General features: G+C 48.3%; 2 protein-coding genes across 5 annotated transcripts; one reads left to right on the top strand and one right to left on the bottom strand.

Moving 5' to 3' along the window:
* The first annotated feature begins 22 nt into the window (after positions 1-22).
* RIBC1 (RIB43A domain with coiled-coils 1) lies at positions 23-11238 on the top strand. Of its 4 annotated transcripts, XM_007991778.3 has the most exons (9): positions 136-253; positions 563-651; positions 810-900; positions 6359-6475; positions 8101-8182; positions 8385-8729; positions 9977-10095; positions 10523-10917; positions 11034-11238. In XM_007991778.3, exons 4-9 carry the CDS (start codon positions 6359-6361, stop codon positions 11113-11115), a joined length of 1140 nt encoding a protein of 379 aa, XP_007989969.2. In that variant the 5' UTR covers positions 136-253; positions 563-651; positions 810-900; the 3' UTR covers positions 11116-11238. The 4 variants fall into 4 exon arrangements, with proteins under 4 accessions (XP_072869763.1, XP_007989968.2, XP_007989971.2 ...); XM_073013662.1 differs by lacking the exon at positions 810-900 and having other exon boundaries at positions 23-253; positions 8595-8729; XM_007991777.3 differs by lacking the exon at positions 810-900 and having other exon boundaries at positions 23-253.
* Positions 11239-11385: 147 nt separating this feature from the next.
* Positions 11386-14528, bottom strand: HSD17B10 (hydroxysteroid 17-beta dehydrogenase 10). The gene is made up of 6 exons (XM_007991781.3): positions 14432-14528; positions 13859-14023; positions 12374-12538; positions 12115-12243; positions 11925-12033; positions 11386-11719 (listed from the first exon to the last, which is right to left on the bottom strand). Exons 1-6 carry the CDS (start codon positions 14456-14458, stop codon positions 11529-11531), a joined length of 786 nt encoding a protein of 261 aa, XP_007989972.1. The 5' UTR covers positions 14459-14528; the 3' UTR covers positions 11386-11528.
* Between the last annotated feature and the right edge of the window lie 2058 nt (positions 14529-16586).

Raw genomic sequence — 16586 nt, 5'->3', positions numbered from 1 at the left:
GGAGTGGGACCAGGGGCGGGGACTGATGTTGCGTATACGAGGAGCGAGCTGACGACTGGCGTGGTGCCTCCGCCCCCCTTTCTTGTTGCATGGCAACAACAAACACTTGCTCCTGTGGACCAGGTCCTCGGAGGAGTTGGTGCTGGGCGGAGTCAGAGCAGCTCTTGAGGCTCAAGGAGGCGGGGGAGACCTGAGCTCACGCTTGCTGAGACAGAAGTCACAGCAGGATTATGCCCCTCAGGGCAAGAGGAAGGTGGGAGCTCGGCTGTGGCTTTAGCCTGGCCAGCCTTCACGGCTAGGACAAGGACAGGGGCGGGAATTGGAAGGACCCGGGGGGAGCGGAGGGCTGGACGAGAAGGAGGGGCCAACGGGAGGATTCAGTGTTAGGTGAGCTCAGACTTTGCTAATGGTGGGGTGGGATTGGAGGCGGGACGGGATGCCAAGGCGGATGGGGTGTGAATGGGGCTGGGGCTATTCCCAGGCAACAGGGATACAGGCTGGGGAAGGCTACGGCCTGAGATACTACCCCTATCCGCTACCTCCCTCCTGTTCTACCAAGCAGAGTTCAGAAACTGCCGCCGTAACCCAAGAACAAAGTTGCATGCAGAGCCAACCTAAGAGCTTCAAAATCGGGATTCCTTACTGAGAAAGGTATTTTGTGTGAACCCCCAGGAGTCAGGGTCCCTAAGCCGGTGCTCTCCACCTCCACCTACCTCTCCCTCCATGCCTCTCCCCCATCCCATTCCCACAGCTCTATACCACGATGCCACCTTACCTCTCTTCCCTCTCTGCTCTCTATCATTAATAAGGCAGGGGCCTTAGCAATCCAAGAAGCTTAAAATGTCTGCTGAATCTTCCCCTTCAGTGACCTTATACTGTGGTGGCAGGTGGAAACAGTAGGTAAGTTGGTGCCATTCTCAGACTTAAACACGGAAAGAATCTGGTGATTGCCATAATTATTCCTTTAACTATTTATTAAATTATGTCCGAAGGCTAGAAAGAGTCCTAAAGACTTAGGACAAGTCCAGGAAAGTGAGGAAGTGGCTGGGTATGGTGGCTGACACCTGTAATCCCATCGTGAGGGAGGCAGGCCAAGGCAGGAGGATCACTTGAGACCAGCAGTTCAAGACCAGCCTGGGCAACATAGTGAGACCCTATCTCTACTAAAAATTTAAAAATTAGCTGGGTGTGGCAGCTCTCACCTGTGGTCTACCCAGGAGGCTGAAGCAGGAGGATCACTTGAGCCTGGAAGGCTGAGGCTGTAGTGAGTGGTGTCTGCACCACTTCACTCCAGCCTAGGTGACAGAGCAATACCCTGTCTCAAAAATAAATAAAGGGAGGAAGCTTGGTAGATGGAATCTAGTAGGGGAGCCATAGATGAAGTTCAGTTGGGAGAAACAATCAGGCTGAGGGGATAAAATGGCTAAAGGAAAGCAATCTCATGTAATCCATGGGGAAATACTGTTCCCTTTTAAAAGATGAGATGGTGAGCCCTGGGTAACATAGCAAAACCCCATCTCTACAAAAAAATTTTAAAAATTAGCCAGGCGGCCGGGCGCGGTGGCTCAAGCCTGTAATCCCAGCACTTTGGGAGGCCGAGACGGGCGGATCACGAGGTCAGGAGATCGAGACCATCCTGGCTAACACGGTGAAACCCCGTCTCTACTAAAAAATACAAAAAACTAGCCGGGCGAGGTGGCAGGCGCCTGTAGTCCCAGCTACTCGGGAGGCTGAGGCAGGAGAATGGCGGGAACCCGGGAGGCGGAGCTTGCAGTGAGCTGAGATCCGGCCACAGCACTCCAGCCTGGGCGACAGAGCAAGACTCCGTCTCAAAAAAAAAAAAAAAAAAAATTAGCCAGGCATGGTGGCACACACCTGTAGTCCAGCTACTCAGGAGGCTGGGGCAGGAAGATCCTTTGAGCCCAGGAGTTCAAGGCTGCAGTGAGCCATGATTGCACCACTACACTCCATCCTGGGCAACAGAGAGAGACCCCATCTAAAACCAAAATAAAATACATTTTATTCTCTGCCTCAACCTCCCAGGTAGCTAAGATTACAGGCGCCTGCCACCATGCCGGCTAATTTTTTTGTATTTTTAGTATAGACAGGGTTTCACCATGTTGGCCAGGCTGGTCTTGAACTCCTGACCTCATGATCCACCTGCCTTGGCCTCCCAAAGTGCTGAGGCGTGAGCCACCGTGCCCGGCCAAAAATAAAATACATTTTTAAATTAAAAAAAGATGAGATGGCACTTGAGAAAATTAAATTGGATTCTTATCTCACACCATACACAAAATGCTATTCCAAGTGGATTAAAAACCTAAATGAGGCCGGGCACAGTGGCTCATGCCTGTAATACCAGCACTTTGGGAAATCGAGGCAGGAGAATTTCTTGAGTTCAAGAATAGCTTGGGCAATATAGTGAGACCCCATCTATATTAAAAAAAAATTAAATGGGACCTGGCACGGTGGCTCACGCCTGTAATCCCAGCACTTTGGGAGGCCGAGGCGGGCGGATCACGATGTCAGGAGACCGAGATTATCCTGGCTAACATGGTGAAACCCCGTCTCTACTAAAAATACAAAAAATTAGCCGGGCGTAGTGGCGGGCGCCTGTAGTCCCAGCTACTCGGGAGGCTGAGGCAGGAGAATGGTGTGAACCTGGGAGGTGGAGCTTGCAGTGAACAGAGATCACACCATTGCACTCCAGCCTGGGCGACAGAGCGAGACTCTGCCTAAAAAATAAAAAATTAAATAAGGCTGGGCCTGGTGGCTCATGCCTATAATCCCAGCACTTTGGGAGGCCAAGGCGGGCGGGTCAGGAGTTTGAGACCAGCCTGGCCAACATGGTGAAACCCCGTCTCTACTAAAAGTACAAAAATTAACCGGGCGTGGTGGTGGGTGCCTGTAGTCCCAGCTACTTGGGAGGCTGAGGCAGCAGAATCGCTTGAACCCGGGAGGTGGAGGTTGCAGTGAGCTGAAATTGCGCCACTGCACTCCAGCCTGGGCAACAGAGTGAGACTCCATCTCAAAAAAAAAAAAAAAAATTAAATGAGAAAGGCAAAACTTTAGAAATATAGGAGAATATCTTTATGACCTCTGGATAGGGAGGGATTTCTTAATACTACTAAGCTCAAAGGAAAGATGGGTAAGTATGACTACATTCGAATTCACCATAAAGAAAGTAAAAAGATGTTGTAAGTGCATACAGAAAGCTTCTAAAATATTGATAATGTTCTATTTTCCAAGATTTGTGTAGAGTCCACAGGTGTTCATTTTGTTAATGTGCTTCAGAACCTACATGTATATTAACCACATTGCTTTGTATGTATCAATTATTACCTTAAAAATCAAGTGAGGCCGGGCGCGGTGGCTCAAGCCTGTAATCCCAGCACTTTGGGAGGCCGAGACGGGCGGATCACGAGGTCAGGAGATCGAGACCATCCTGGCGAACACGGTGAAACCCCGTCTCTACTGAAAATACAAAAAAATTAGCCGGGCGAGGTGGCGGGTGCCTGTAGTCCCAGCTACTCGGGAGGCTGAGGCAGGAGAATGGCGTAAACCCGGGAGGCGGAGCTTGCAGTGAGCTGAGATCCGGCCACTGCACTCCAGCCTGGGAGATAGAGCGAGACTCCGTCTCAAAAAAAAAAAAAAAAAAAATCAAGTGAAAGCCAGGGCGGTGGCTCACACCTATAATCCCACACTTTGGGAGGCTGAGGCAGGCAGATCACTTGAGGTCAGGAGTTCGAAACCACCCTGACCAACATGGTGAAACTCCATCTCTACTAAAAATACAAAAATTAGCTGGGCGTGGTGGTGTGCGCCTGTAGTCCCAGCTACTCAGGAGGCTGAGGCAGGAGAATCACTTGAACCCAAGAGGCAGAGGCTGCAGTGAGCCGAAATTGCACCACTGCGACCTGGACAACACAGCAAGACTCTGTCTCAAAAAAAAAAAATCAAGTGAAAAAACAAGTCACAAATTTGGAGAAGATATTTCCCACTTTTAAACAAAGAAATTATTAATGTGTAGAATATTAAAGGAACTCCTACAATTAATTTTAAAAGGAAAACCTGGCTGGGCATGGTGGTCACACCTATAATCTCAACAACTGGGGAGGCTGAGATGGGAGGATTGTTTGAGCCCAAGAGTTCAAGACCAGCCTGGGTAATATAGAGAAACCCTGTCTCTACAAAAAATACAAAAATTAGTCACACCTGTAGTCCCAGCTACTTGGGAGGGTGAGGTGGGAGGATCACTTGAGCCCAGGAGGCGGAGATTGCAGCGAGCTAAGATCATGCCACTGCATTTCAGCCTGGGCAACAGAGTGAGACACTCTCAAAAAAAAAGGACAACCTGATTTTTTTTAAAATGAACAGATATGAATGGGCACTCCAAAGAGAAGTAAATAAAAATGATCAAAAAAAAAAAAAAAACACATGAAAAGAACTTTATTAAGGAAAATTCCAATTAAAACAAGTAATTATAATTTTGTACCCACAAATTGGCAAAAATGTAAAAGTCTGGTATACCAAGTGTTGGTGACAATGTAATGACTAGAATTTTTATACACTATTGTGAAAGTGTGAATTACAATCTCCTTGAAAAACAACTTTAGCAGTATCTTGTAAAGTTAAACATGCATATACCCTATGATCCAGCACTTCCACTCCTAGGTATATACTAGAGAAACTTCCACCCTGTATATATAAATCTTAAAATTTATAGGTCCTTCTGTCTTTTTCTCTTGGAAAAAAAAAAATTAGCTGAGTTGTTTGTCCTGCAGTCCTAGTCTCTCTTGAGCCCACCTCAATCAGAGTTTCATCCCCAGAACTCCATCAAAAATGTTCTTGTCAGGCTGGGCATTACAGGTGGCTCACACCTGTAATCTCAGCACTTTAGGATGCTGAAGCAGGAGGAACACTTAAGCCCAGGAGTTCAAGACCAGCCTGGGCAACACAGTGAGAGAGAGAGGGAATGGTAACACATTTTGGATAGTATGTGGAATGCTCTTGGAGTAAGGATGAGGGGGAAGAGACTCGGGACACTTCAGTGGTATCAATAATGTTCTGTTTCTTAGCTGGGGAGTTAGTTCATGGATTTCTATGTTATCATGCATCCTAACTTACATATATGGGTTATATATGTTCTCCTGTATGTATCAACTACTTCACAGTTACAAAATGGAACACACACACCCCAAAAAGATCCAAATAGCTATAGGAGGAATTAAAGAATCATGCTCCAAACAAAGGAACAGCACATACAAAGGCCCTGGGGTGGGAACAGTTACTGTGTTGGAGGACTTGATCAGTGTGCCTGGAGCACTGTAAGCAAGGGAGACGGTGGTTTGAGACAAATTGGAGAGGTGTGCAGGAACTAGATCTTGAAAGGCCACCGTAAGGAGTTTGGATCTGATTCTAAGTACAGTGGGAAGCTAGTGGAGGATTTAAGCAGGTGAGAGACATGATCAGATTTATGTTTGCTAAAGTTTTTTTGACTGCAGCTTTGGCTGGGTTACATGCAAAAAGTGAGCTTCCCAAAATATGAAAGAACACAGGCAAATTTAAGCTTTCTAGCCTTTCATTTGACCAGAAAATAAGTAATAAAAGTAATTAAAAAAAAAAAAGAGGGGGACATATATTTCAGAAAAGAAAGCTGCTTCTGGTTTCTGTGATTGGGCTATAGGAGTCAATAGAGGAAGCTGGAATACCAACATGGAGACAGTTGTGGTTATTCAGGAAGGTGGCGATGGTGGCTTGGACCAGGGTTATTTTGAAAGAAGAGGAAGTGAGGGAAAGGAAGGATTAAAGGATCTCTCCTAGATTTGGCCTGAGCAACTTGGTGAATGGTGGTGCCACTTAACTGAAATAAGGAAAACTGAGTACAGTATAATGAAAAAGGAGTGTCATAGATGTGTTTGAGGCTTAGAAAGGTGAGCAGGGGTCAGATCATGAAGAACCTTATAAATCTGGCAAAGGGGTTGGGCCTTATAAGCACTGGGGAGCCATTTGCTTTAAAGGTGCTTTCAAAAGCTTTATGCTGAGGAGTGCCATGGTCAGATTTGCTTCCCAAAGATCACTCTGGTAGCCAGTGTAGAGAAATCCAGTGCAGAGAGGGTAACGTTGGAGCAAGAGAGCCCAGTGAGGCTCCTGAGATATTTCCTGACACCAGATTGTGAGGCCTGAATTAAGCTGGTGACAGCAGAGATGGGGGGCACAGATATGAAATATATCAGGAAGTAAAATCAGTAGGAATCAATAACTGCTGAAATATTATAGGGAGAAAGGAATGGGGGTGGCATGTAGTCAAAGATGGTGGTTGGCACTGATGGGCCATTCCACCTCCCTTTTGCTCCAGATGTATAACATAAACCAGTCAACAGATACCAAGGAAGCAGCAGCCATCGAGGCCAGAAGAAATCGAGAAAAAGAGCGACAAAACCGATTCTTCAATGTGCGGAACCGAGTCATGGGGGTGAGTGGGTAGTAGGGACTGTTGCTCAGGATCAGGGCCACCTCACTCTTACACCTGGAGAGGAATGTGTAGCAGTGCCCATGATAGCCCTTCTCCTGATTCAAGCAGGCCCCTAGGGTGGGAAAGGAAGGAAAGGGAGAGAAGGCACCCACCCCTACAGGCCTGGAAAGAGCTTGGGAAGAAGGATGGGTCAGTGCAGGGGAAGAGACTAGGGGAGACGGCTGACCCTTCTCCAGTCAGCTCTGGGCCATGTGACCTGGTTCTTGAGACAGGCAACATGGAGCTAAAAGAGGCCTAAAGAATATTTGGAGTCTGGGTGCGGTGGCTCACACCTGTAATCCCAGCACTTTGGGAGGCTGAGGTGAGCAGATCACATGAGGTCAGGAGTTTGAGACCAGCCTGGCCAACATGGTGAAACCCTGTATCTACTGAAAATACAAAAATTAGCTGGGCGTGGTGGTGCATGCCTGTAATCCCAGCTACTTGGGAGGCTGAGGCACAAGAATCACTTGAATCCAGGAGGAGGAGGTTGCAGTGAGCCGAGATCACAACGTTGCACTCCAGCCTGAGCAACAGAGTGAGACCCTGTCTCAAAATTACTGCATATACCTAAACTATGTCTGCAAGGCTATGTTAAGAAACTGTTAACTAGGCTGAGAGACAGAGATGGAAGGGACACTTACTCCTCACTAAACTGTATTCCTTTTTGTATGATTTTGAAATGTGATAAATGAATTATAATCAAAATAAAGAGAAAATATTGATAGTTTAAGAAACAAAAGATTGTTAGGTGAGTGGATAGAGGGGGGATGCAGCATGGTATTCTGGAAAAGACCCCGTAACTATTTAAGGCCAGGTCTGCTGACTGTTGTGTGTGTAGCTTTGGATAAATCACCTATCTTCTCTGAGCCCCAGGCTCCTTTTCTGTAAAATGAGGCTGAAGGAAGTCAGGTGGGTATTAACACACAGTGGCAACTTTGAAAACCAGTTCATAGTGCCTGCCTTAAGAAGTTGGCTACAGTATTAGCGGTCTGATTCAGATCCAGCTGACAAGCTGACAAGCATTTCCTCGGGGCCTGTTCTGTGCCTAGCACTGTGTTGGGCAGTGGGGATACAGAAATGGCTAAGGCCCTGAAAGGGCTCACAGTCTGGTGGAGGAGAGAATACAGAGAGGCGAACTTCAATATAATGTAGACAGTGGGTTCTAGATTCTATGGGAGTAGAACCTGCCTGAGGGGTCAGGAAGGTGAAGGCTGAGCTGGTCTCGAAGGACGAATTGGAATTTGTGTAAAGAGGGGAGGAAAATGTTTCAAGTGGAGGGAGCAGCTTGAGCAAAGGCTATTGGTTCAAAACAGCCTAAGATATTCAGGGAACTGTAAGCACAGCTCAGAAGGGTAAGGTGGGACAGGGGAAGAGGGTACTAAGAGATGAGACCAGAGAAGGAAGCAGAGGCTAGACCATGGAGAGGCTTGCAAACCACGCTCAGGAGCTAAAACTTTATCCAGTAGGTACTGGGGAGCTACAGGAGGATTCTGAAACAGGTAAGTTCTAAGAAGTTTGTGGTAGGACATTGAAGGCCCCCTGCTGGGCCCCTACTCTGATTGTGCTCCTTTCTTTGGGATCAGGTGGATGTCCAGGCCCTGAACAACCAGGTGGGAGACCGAAAGCGTCGGGAAGCAGCAGAAAGAAGCAAGGAGGCGGCTTATGGTAAAAGCCCAAAGCCAGGGGCCAGACAAGGGTGTAAAGAAAGAGCTCGACTGGGCTGAGGTAGGGCAGTTCTGCCTCTGAGTGTGGCCTGAGGCCCTGGGGTGGTGGGACAAACTGGATGGACCTTGAGAATAGAGGCCATGCTAAGTGGACTCTGTCCCTCCTGGGGTATCTTCTCCATATCCTTGCTCACCACCCCCAGGTACCAGCCAGGTGCAGTATGATGTGGTAGTCCAGATGTTAGAGAAGGAAGAGGCAGATCGAACACGTCGGCTGGCCAAGAAAGTCCAGGAGTTTCGGGAGCAGAAGCAGCAGCTCAAGAACGGGCGTGAATTTAGTCTTTGGGATCCAGACCAAGTCTGGAAGGGGCTTCCAACCTATCTTAGTTACAGTAATACTTATCCTGGTCCAGCCAGCCTGCAGTACTTCTCTGGGGAAGACCTAGACAGGGCCACACGGCTGAGAATGCAGCAGGGGCAGTTCAGGTACAACTTGGAAAGGCAGCAGCAGGAGCAACAGCAAGCCAAGGTTCATGAGAATTGTGCAGGTAAGCAGCCTGACCCTCCAGACTCCGAGACCTGAGGCCTAGTGGGGATCTGTCCTAAGCTGAGTACAGCACCCAGGGGACCAGAACTGTGTGGGGAGGTCCAATTATCCATAGGGTTGGTGCTGAAATGTTAGGTTGTGCAGACCCCAACCTCCCTGACTTCCTTCAGTAACTGACAGTGTAGCATTGTTCTTGATTAGTTTGGCACTCTATTACCTGGAGGCAGCACAGTGCAGACAGATCTAATGGCTCTGCCGCTTACTAGCTGGTTTGGGCAAATGAATTTTCCCTTCTGTGCTTCAGTTTCTTCATCTTTAAAATGAGAATAATAATCTATAACACATAGAGTAGCTACTATTATGGTATTATCTGTGGCCACATCCTTTTCTTCCATTAGAAGAAGCCCTTCAAGGGCAAGGACCATGTCTTAATCTGCTTGCACTGTTCACCCTTCACATCAACCCTGTTACAGCACTCCTGTTCGACTACTTATTTTAGTTGTAGCTAATTGTTAAAGTATTTGTTTAATATCTGTCTTCTCCCTAAAATGTCAGACTACTGAAGATGAACCATCTCTTTCATGTCTACCCATCTCCCATACAGTGTCTGACAGGTCTTAGGAACAGCAAGGAGCTCAGTGTGGCTGAAGCAGAAACAAATTGTCAGTACCTTTGCTCATGCCATGCCCTCAGCCTGGAATGCCCTTTGCTCTTTTAGCCTGTATACAAAATGTATTTCAAGGATCACCTCTTCCTGGAAACCTTCCTCTTTTCCACCACCCAAAATCCTCTTAATACCCTGTGTACATCCCTGCCATTGCTCTTGCCAGATTGTGGTCTATCTAGTTTGATCTGTGTCCCCAACTAGACAGGGAGTTATCTGAGGATAGGATTTAATTCAATGGTATCATTAGAACCCAACACATGGCCCTTAGACTGAGATTCAGAGATATGAAATGATTTACCCAAAATCACACAGCTCAGAAGCAACAGAGCTGACATTGGGACCCAGGTCCATTGGAGGCATCTTTTAGTTATGCACTTGAGAAATCCTTGTTGCTGCACCTTGGCTGTTCCTAGCCAAGGGATGTGGAAGTAGTTCCTTCCACATCCCTACAACTCAGACACTACCCCCCTCCTAAATATTCGTACACACACAAACACAAAACTTGCTGAACAAATGGCTGGATGAGTGAAACAGGAATGGAGCAAGCCAGTACAGTACCCCGGCCATATTTCTCTGTGTAGATGCGCTCAGTAACCAGCTGCGCCTCGCCATGGACGCGCAGGCCACCCATCTGGCCAGGCTGGAGGAGTCCTGTCGTGCGGCCATGATGTGTGCCATGGCCAACGCCAACAAAGCGCAGGTATGGCCTGAGCCATCCAGTACCCTGGGCTCTCCCCAACTGCTGAACAAAGTCCTGGGGAACCTTAGCCACATTCTTCCTCTTACATCCCCTCTTCAATCAGCATCAGCCCTCTCATCTGAGTACTCCCCTTTCACCAAAGGCCCCTCTTAGGGTACAAGTCACCTCTCCCCACCTCCAGAAGCAGGATGACTTGAGAACAGAACATTGCCCTCTCACCCTCCGCTTCTCAGTCTAAAGGTTTCCTGAAGGCAGAGAAGTTCCCTGCCCATTATCCCCAACACATACATTAGGGGCATTGAAAGGCCATGTAGTATGTGTTCTTTCTTTCCTTGAGATGGAAGAGTAGGGCCACGTTCCCCCCTCCCCTGTGACAGAGTTCCCTGAGGTTGGGCACCCAAATGTTTGCATTTGGGGGCTCCACCAGGCAGCTGTGCAGGCTGGGCGTCGGCGCTGTGAGCGTCAGCGTGAACAGAAGGCCAACCTTGCAGAGATCCGGCACCAGAGCACAAGTGACCTACTGACTGAAAACCCCCAGGTCGCCCAACACCGTACGGCTCCCCACCGGGTCCTGCCCTATTGCTGGAAGGGCATGACTCCAGAGCAGCGAGCTGCCATCAGGAAAGAGCAGGAAGTACAACGCTCTAAGAAGGAAGCTCACCGTCAGGCTGAGAAAACACTGGATACTGAATGGAAAAGCCAGACCATGAGTTCAGCCCAGGCATTGCTGGAACTAGAAGAGCAGGAGAGGGAATTGTGTGCTGTATTTCAAAGGGGTCTAGGTTCCTTCAACCAGCAGCTGGCTAATGAGCAAAAAGCCCAGTGAGTTCTAGGTGGTGGTGGTGGAGATAAATGCCAAGGGAGGGAGAAGAGGGATGGTGAGGAACCAAGGAGAGAGGGAAAGCATGTCAGCTGAGATCTCTGGACTTCTTTCACAGGCAGGATTACCTGAATTCAGTAATCTATACCAATCAACCTACAGCCCAGTATCACCGGCAGTTTAACACCAGCAGCCGCTAAGTTCAGGATGTTTATCTCTTCCTTCTCTTCCATCAAGCTCACAGGCGGTTAGGAGTCAAAGAGAAAAATGCTGCATACTCCCACCTTCTAACCTAGGTAATAAAGTTCTTCACTCAAAATCAAGTCCACGTGTTGTAACAGGACACAAAAAGTATTATGAAGGTATTGCCTTTCCCACTCCACCCTGGAGCTCTGAGCATCCAACCCTGTCACAGCCTTCACATTTCTTCCCCATGCCAGGCCCCCTAGCACACAACACTGCCTACACTCTATGAGAAAAAGAGACTTTATTAGGCACAGAGGACAACTGGTAGGCAGTTACAAAATTGCTACTGGGCTTCCTCCCAAGCTGGAGAGTAGTACCCCAGGGGAAGGAAGGGCAGAGGAGCGTGTGTTTTCTCTGCCTTCTCCCTTCAAGGCTGCATACGAATGGCCCCATCCAGCCGGATGACCTCTCCATTGAGGAATGGGTTCTCGATGATGGCCTGTACCAGGTGAGCATACTCAGCAGGGTCACCCAGTCGGCTAGGAAAGGGCACTTGGCTGGCCAAGAAGTTGCGCACTTTCTCTGGGAGGCTGGTCAGCAGTGGGGTCCCAAACAGACCTAAACAATATAGCCAAATTCAGAGACTCACCCTTGCTTTCATATTTACCTCGTTCTTCCTCACTTTAGCCCTACTTCTTGGTGCTTCCCTGGGGCCCAAAGATAAAAGGCTGCTGTTGCTTAGGTGGTGAATACCTTCTCCTCTCAACTGTCCATGGATCCCACCCAATCCCAGGTGTGATGGAGAGAGAGGGGATATGTCTACCTGGAGCAATGGTCATCACCCGGATGCCTATGGGAGCCAGATCCCGAGCAATGGGCAGTGTCATGCCCACTATTCCCCCCTTGGAAGCAGAGTATGCAGCTTGTCCAACCTGGAGAAAGAGTAGAGGTCATAGGTGGGAGGGCCCCAACAAGTCACTTAGGAGGCATAAGTCTTGCCCCTGCCCACACACCTGACCCTCAAAGGCAGCCACACTGGCGGTGTTGATGATGACCCCACGTTGGCCTCCCTGGTCTGGTTCATTCTGGCCCATCTCACCAGCCACCAGGCGGATCACATTGAAGGTGCCCATGAGATTCACCTGTAGGACAGGTGAAGACATAGTATAGGACCTGAGGCAGAAGAAGCCTTTGTCCCCTAAAAACTTTGGGGTCCTCCACAGCCAGACACCTCTTACTCCCACTATCCTTGGAGAACTTCCAAGGCCTTACATTAAGAACTCGCTGGAAGTCTTCCAAGGTATGGGCCTGGCTCTTCTTTAAGTTGTATGTCTTGATAGCCACCGCGATGCCTGCACAGTTGACAGCTACATCCACACGGCCAAACTTTTCTTTTGCTAGAGCCAGAGCTGTTTGCACATCCTTCTCAGAGGTCACCTTCAAAGGGAGAAGTGGAGAAGGTATTCACCTCCCAGCACACACTCTCACCACTAAACTTGAGGGAGGGCAGGGCAGGGCATGCCCAGTACTTGGGTGAGAAGAGATTTGTGAGAAGGCATAGGCCAAGAGAAAAGGTTGTAAAACTTGAGAGATAGGCTGGGTGCAGTGGCTCATGCCTGTAATCTCAGCACTGGGAGGCCAAGGCGGGTGGATCACTTGAGATCAGGAGTTTGAGACCAGCCTGGCCAATGTGGTGAAACCCCGTCTCTACTAAAAATACAAAATTAGCCGGCATAGTGACACATGCCTGTAATCCCAGCTACTTGGAAGGCTGAGGCAGAAGAATGGCTTGAACCCGGGAGGCAGAGGTTGCAGTGAGCCGAGATCGTGCCATTGCACTCCAGCCTGGGCAACAGTGAGACTCTGTCTCAAAAAAAAAAAAAAAAAAAAAAAAAAATTGAGAGAGTAGGTCAAAGGTGAAAATGTTAGGTAATGTAGAGCAATGTTTCAAAACATTTTTCAAATCAATACCCTCTTGATAAATTCACATGCTCCTGAAGATTCTTAATTGCTGTGGATCAGAGCACTAATACAACCCTGTTGTGAGGCCATGTGCAGTGGCTCACACCTGTAATCCCAGTACTTTGGGATGCCAAGGCAGGCAGATCACCTGAGATCAGCAGTTCAAGACCAGCCTGGCCAACATGGTGAAACCCCATCTCTTCTAAAAATACAAAAAAACTTAGCTGGGCGTCGTGGCGGGTGCCTGTAATCCCAGCTACTTGGGAGGTTGAGGCAGGAAAATCGCTTGAACTCAGAAGGTGGAGGTTGCAAGGAGCTGAGATTGTGCCACTGCATTCTAGCCTGGGCGACAGAGCGAGACTCCATCTCAAAAATAAAAAAAAATAATAACCCTGTTGTGAGAATTATTGATAGGAAGATAAACTAGCTTTTTTGTATCCTTACCTGCTAAGATGATTCATCAAGTTTTACTTTCTGTAGTTTGTTTCATAAAAACAAGTTTTTTGACTTTGTAAATATAAAATTACAAGGCACAATATGCATTTTCAAATCATACATAACTCCTCCAGGAGATTGTTATGTCCAATCCCCATCCCCATTGTTGTGAATCCCAGCTTTAGAGAATCCTTATCACAGGTGGTCTCACAGTGCTTGAAGGCTCAGGCCAAAAGAAACAAGGAGATGGATCCACCGGCCCCATAGAGGAGACCCTTATGGGAGGGACCCCCACAGGTTCCCAGGCCGGTATTGGTGACCTCATGCACACCCTGGGAGAGGAGAGGTGACCCCACTTACGTCGGCTGGGGCGAAAACGCAGTTGTTTCCTAACTTCTTGGCCTGGGCCTCCCCACCCGAGTTGGGCAGGTCCAGAAGCACAGCGGAGGCTCCCTGCCCCACCAGTCGCTCCGCCGTAACCAGGCCCAGGCCCGAGGCTCCTCCGGTTATTACCGCCACCAGGCCCTATCAAAAGCGACACGGTCAGGGTCAGCTGTTACATTGACCAGACCATCCCCACGCTGTCACCTGCCTGTTCTCCAGCCTTCTGAGGAGAAGGGGGGAGGGGAGCGGTAGTGGTCACCCCTGCGGGTAAACCAGGTGTGCCGCTTCTCCTCACCGTTGGGACCTCGGGGGCAGGGGGAATCTCATCCCCAGACAGCCCGTCCCGTGACCCTAAATAGATAGATAGATAGATAGACAGACAGACAGATGCGCCGCCGAGTGTTTACTTTCACCTCTTGAGCCCAACGGCCACAATACCAGGCCTACATAAGCATGACCCTTTCCCCCGAAACCGATCTTTCTCCTAGTTTCACGGCCGCGCTGACCCGGCCCGTAAAGGAGGGCAAGCAACAGAGGCAAAGCACCTACCTTCACGCTCCGACACGCTGCTGCCATCTTGTCGCCGGCCACTCCACCGGATGGGGGCGCAGACGCTCGCTGATTGGCCGAGGCGAAGCGGCGGAAGGGGCGGTTGCGATGGAGCGGGGTGTCTGCCGCTGCCGCGTGAGACGTGGGGGCGTGGCCTGGTACCTTAGTACCTTGGTCAGAGGGCGAATTCCTCCTGCTAAGGTATCCCCAGAGAGTTATTTCAGCTAGGGAAAGAGACCAATAGCAGCAGTACAGTACCACAACACCCCTCGCCCTACTCTCTAGCTGGCCTTTTGGCAAGTGGCCCGCTCCGCGTGGGGGAAGAGGGGTGGATATTGAGAACGGGTGCCTTTCTCCTCTGAAAAAGCCTTCCTTCGAGTATGAATGTATTTGAGACTCCTATATGCTAGACTGTGTGCGGGGCACCTGAGATACCCAGCGGAATAATAAAAGATTCATGCCTTCCAGGAGGGCACAGTCCAGTTGGAGAAAGAGAATTACAGTACAGACACAGACGAATGGACGGAACCAGATTCTGGGACATTCAGACAAGGAGATCCAAAGATGAGGAATCTGAGTTACAGAGAGAGAGCCATGTAAAGAGAAATATGTTGAGGCCGAGATAGGTAGGAAGAGAGATGCCAGATAGGATCACAGAGAGATGAATGTGGAGAGCCGCTAAGAGAGACGCTTGGAGACAGACATTCTAGGACAGCTGCTGAGAAGCACAAACCTAAAGAGGCAAAAACATCTTTCATCAGTTCAGGTGTTGCTACTGTCCTCTATCTTTGTCTAATTTATTTTAAGTCCAAAAGCCCAGATCACACACTGCAGATTGGACTTCAACCGGAGACTATTAAGACCCAGGTCTTGGTCATCCTAGAACATCTTTCAGCCAGCTACCAGAAGCTATGTCATTAGAGTCTGGAGCCCCAGATATCTAATCTGTCTTCCTTCTATACTTTTCCTCAAACCAAGGTCTTGAGGCCATAAATCTTAGCCTACCATTTCAGCCTCATAACTGCTTTATGTTTTCTCTATCTGAAATATCTCCCCCCACCTGCTTTCTCACCCAGGAAGATTCCCCTCCAGGCCTTCTAGTTGTTGACAGCCACCACACTCATAATCACTACACAGTATTTACCAAAGGGTTTAGCACACCAGACTCACAATTTTCCTATCTACATGAAGTACTTCCATCAATTTATAGCACTCTTCATCCAGCCTAATATGCTGTAGCCACAGTGGCCTCCTTTGTGTTCATCTTTGCATTAGCTGCCCCCTCTGCTTGGAATGCTCTCCCCGATCTTTGTATGACTGCCTTTATTTTTTTTTTTTTAATTCAGAACTAAGCTTAAATATCACCTTCCCAGAGGGGTCCTCCCTAAATATTCAAACTGTAGCCACCTAGACACTATCCCATTGCATATTTGAATTCTCTTCATAGCACTTGCATATCCATAATCCATTTTCCAGCCTTAGGGCCAGATGTGCTGTGGAATTCAGAGTTTTTTTTCAATTTGAGAAAGGAAGACATGTAACTGATATTACATAACTCTTTAAAAAAACTAGTCAAACATAACTCTTTATATAGTCTATATTATATATTTATTGAGAAAGGCCTGGAGCATGGTAATGAAACATTAATATTTCTGAAGTGAAAGATATGAAAATTCACACCAAGTGTGAATAAAGACTATAAATAGCCTCACACTACTGCAGGTCAGGTTTTGTCACCTATTGAGTTTGGGCTCCAAAGTATGAAAAAACAACCTTATGCTTTCAGAACTTTTGGCATTGCAGGATTGTGCCTACAGGCTTGTGAGCCTGCACGCTCCTCTAACCTGGCCTTGTTTGTGTAGTTCTCCCCCTGCTGGAAGGTAAGCCCCATGGCACCAGGGGCTTGTTCAGCTGGTTCACCCAATGCCAAGAACACTGCTTGGCATGTAGAAGACACTTAAAACAAATGTGTTAAATAAATGAATTAATGAATTAACCTTGGAAGAATTTCCAGGCCCAGTTTCATGATTCTTTCACCTGCCCAACTCCGGAAGCCTTCATCTCCTCTCTAACCACACGTCCAGGCCACATTATTGCACTTGTCATTCCCTGGAATAACGTGCTGCCCTCCCCAGCATCTGCACACCACCTTTTC

Source organism: Chlorocebus sabaeus, chromosome X, assembly GCF_047675955.1.
Source record: "Chlorocebus sabaeus isolate Y175 chromosome X, mChlSab1.0.hap1, whole genome shotgun sequence".
In the NCBI taxonomy this organism is placed as follows: domain Eukaryota; kingdom Metazoa; phylum Chordata; class Mammalia; order Primates; family Cercopithecidae; genus Chlorocebus; species Chlorocebus sabaeus.
The sequence above is the reverse complement of the archived record's forward strand: the minus strand, read 5'-3'. Positions and strand labels throughout refer to the sequence as shown.

What these genes read in the sequence shown, in the direction of transcription:
- RIBC1 (XM_007991777.3), top strand. Translation starts at nt 6,359, where the DNA reads ATGTATAACATAAACCAGTCAACAGATACCAAGGAAGCAGCAGCCATC. An exon ending in GGTTCATGAGAATTGTGCAG is followed by an intron (nt 8,730 to 9,976) that starts GTAAGCAGCCTG and finishes TTCTCTGTGTAG; the next exon opens with ATGCGCTCAGTAACCAGCTG. An exon ending in GCTAATGAGCAAAAAGCCCA is followed by an intron (nt 10,918 to 11,033) that starts GTGAGTTCTAGG and finishes CTTCTTTCACAG; the next exon opens with GCAGGATTACCTGAATTCAG.
- HSD17B10 (XM_007991781.3), bottom strand. Translation starts at nt 14,458, where the DNA reads ATGGCAGCAGCGTGTCGGAGCGTGAAG. An exon ending in CAGCGTGTCGGAGCGTGAAG is followed by an intron (nt 14,024 to 14,431) that starts GTAGGTGCTTTG and finishes CGCTTTTGATAG; the next exon opens with GGCCTGGTGGCGGTAATAAC. An exon ending in TGGCTGCCTTTGAGGGTCAG is followed by an intron (nt 12,034 to 12,114) that starts GTGTGTGGGCAG and finishes CTCTTTCTCCAG; the next exon opens with GTTGGACAAGCTGCATACTC.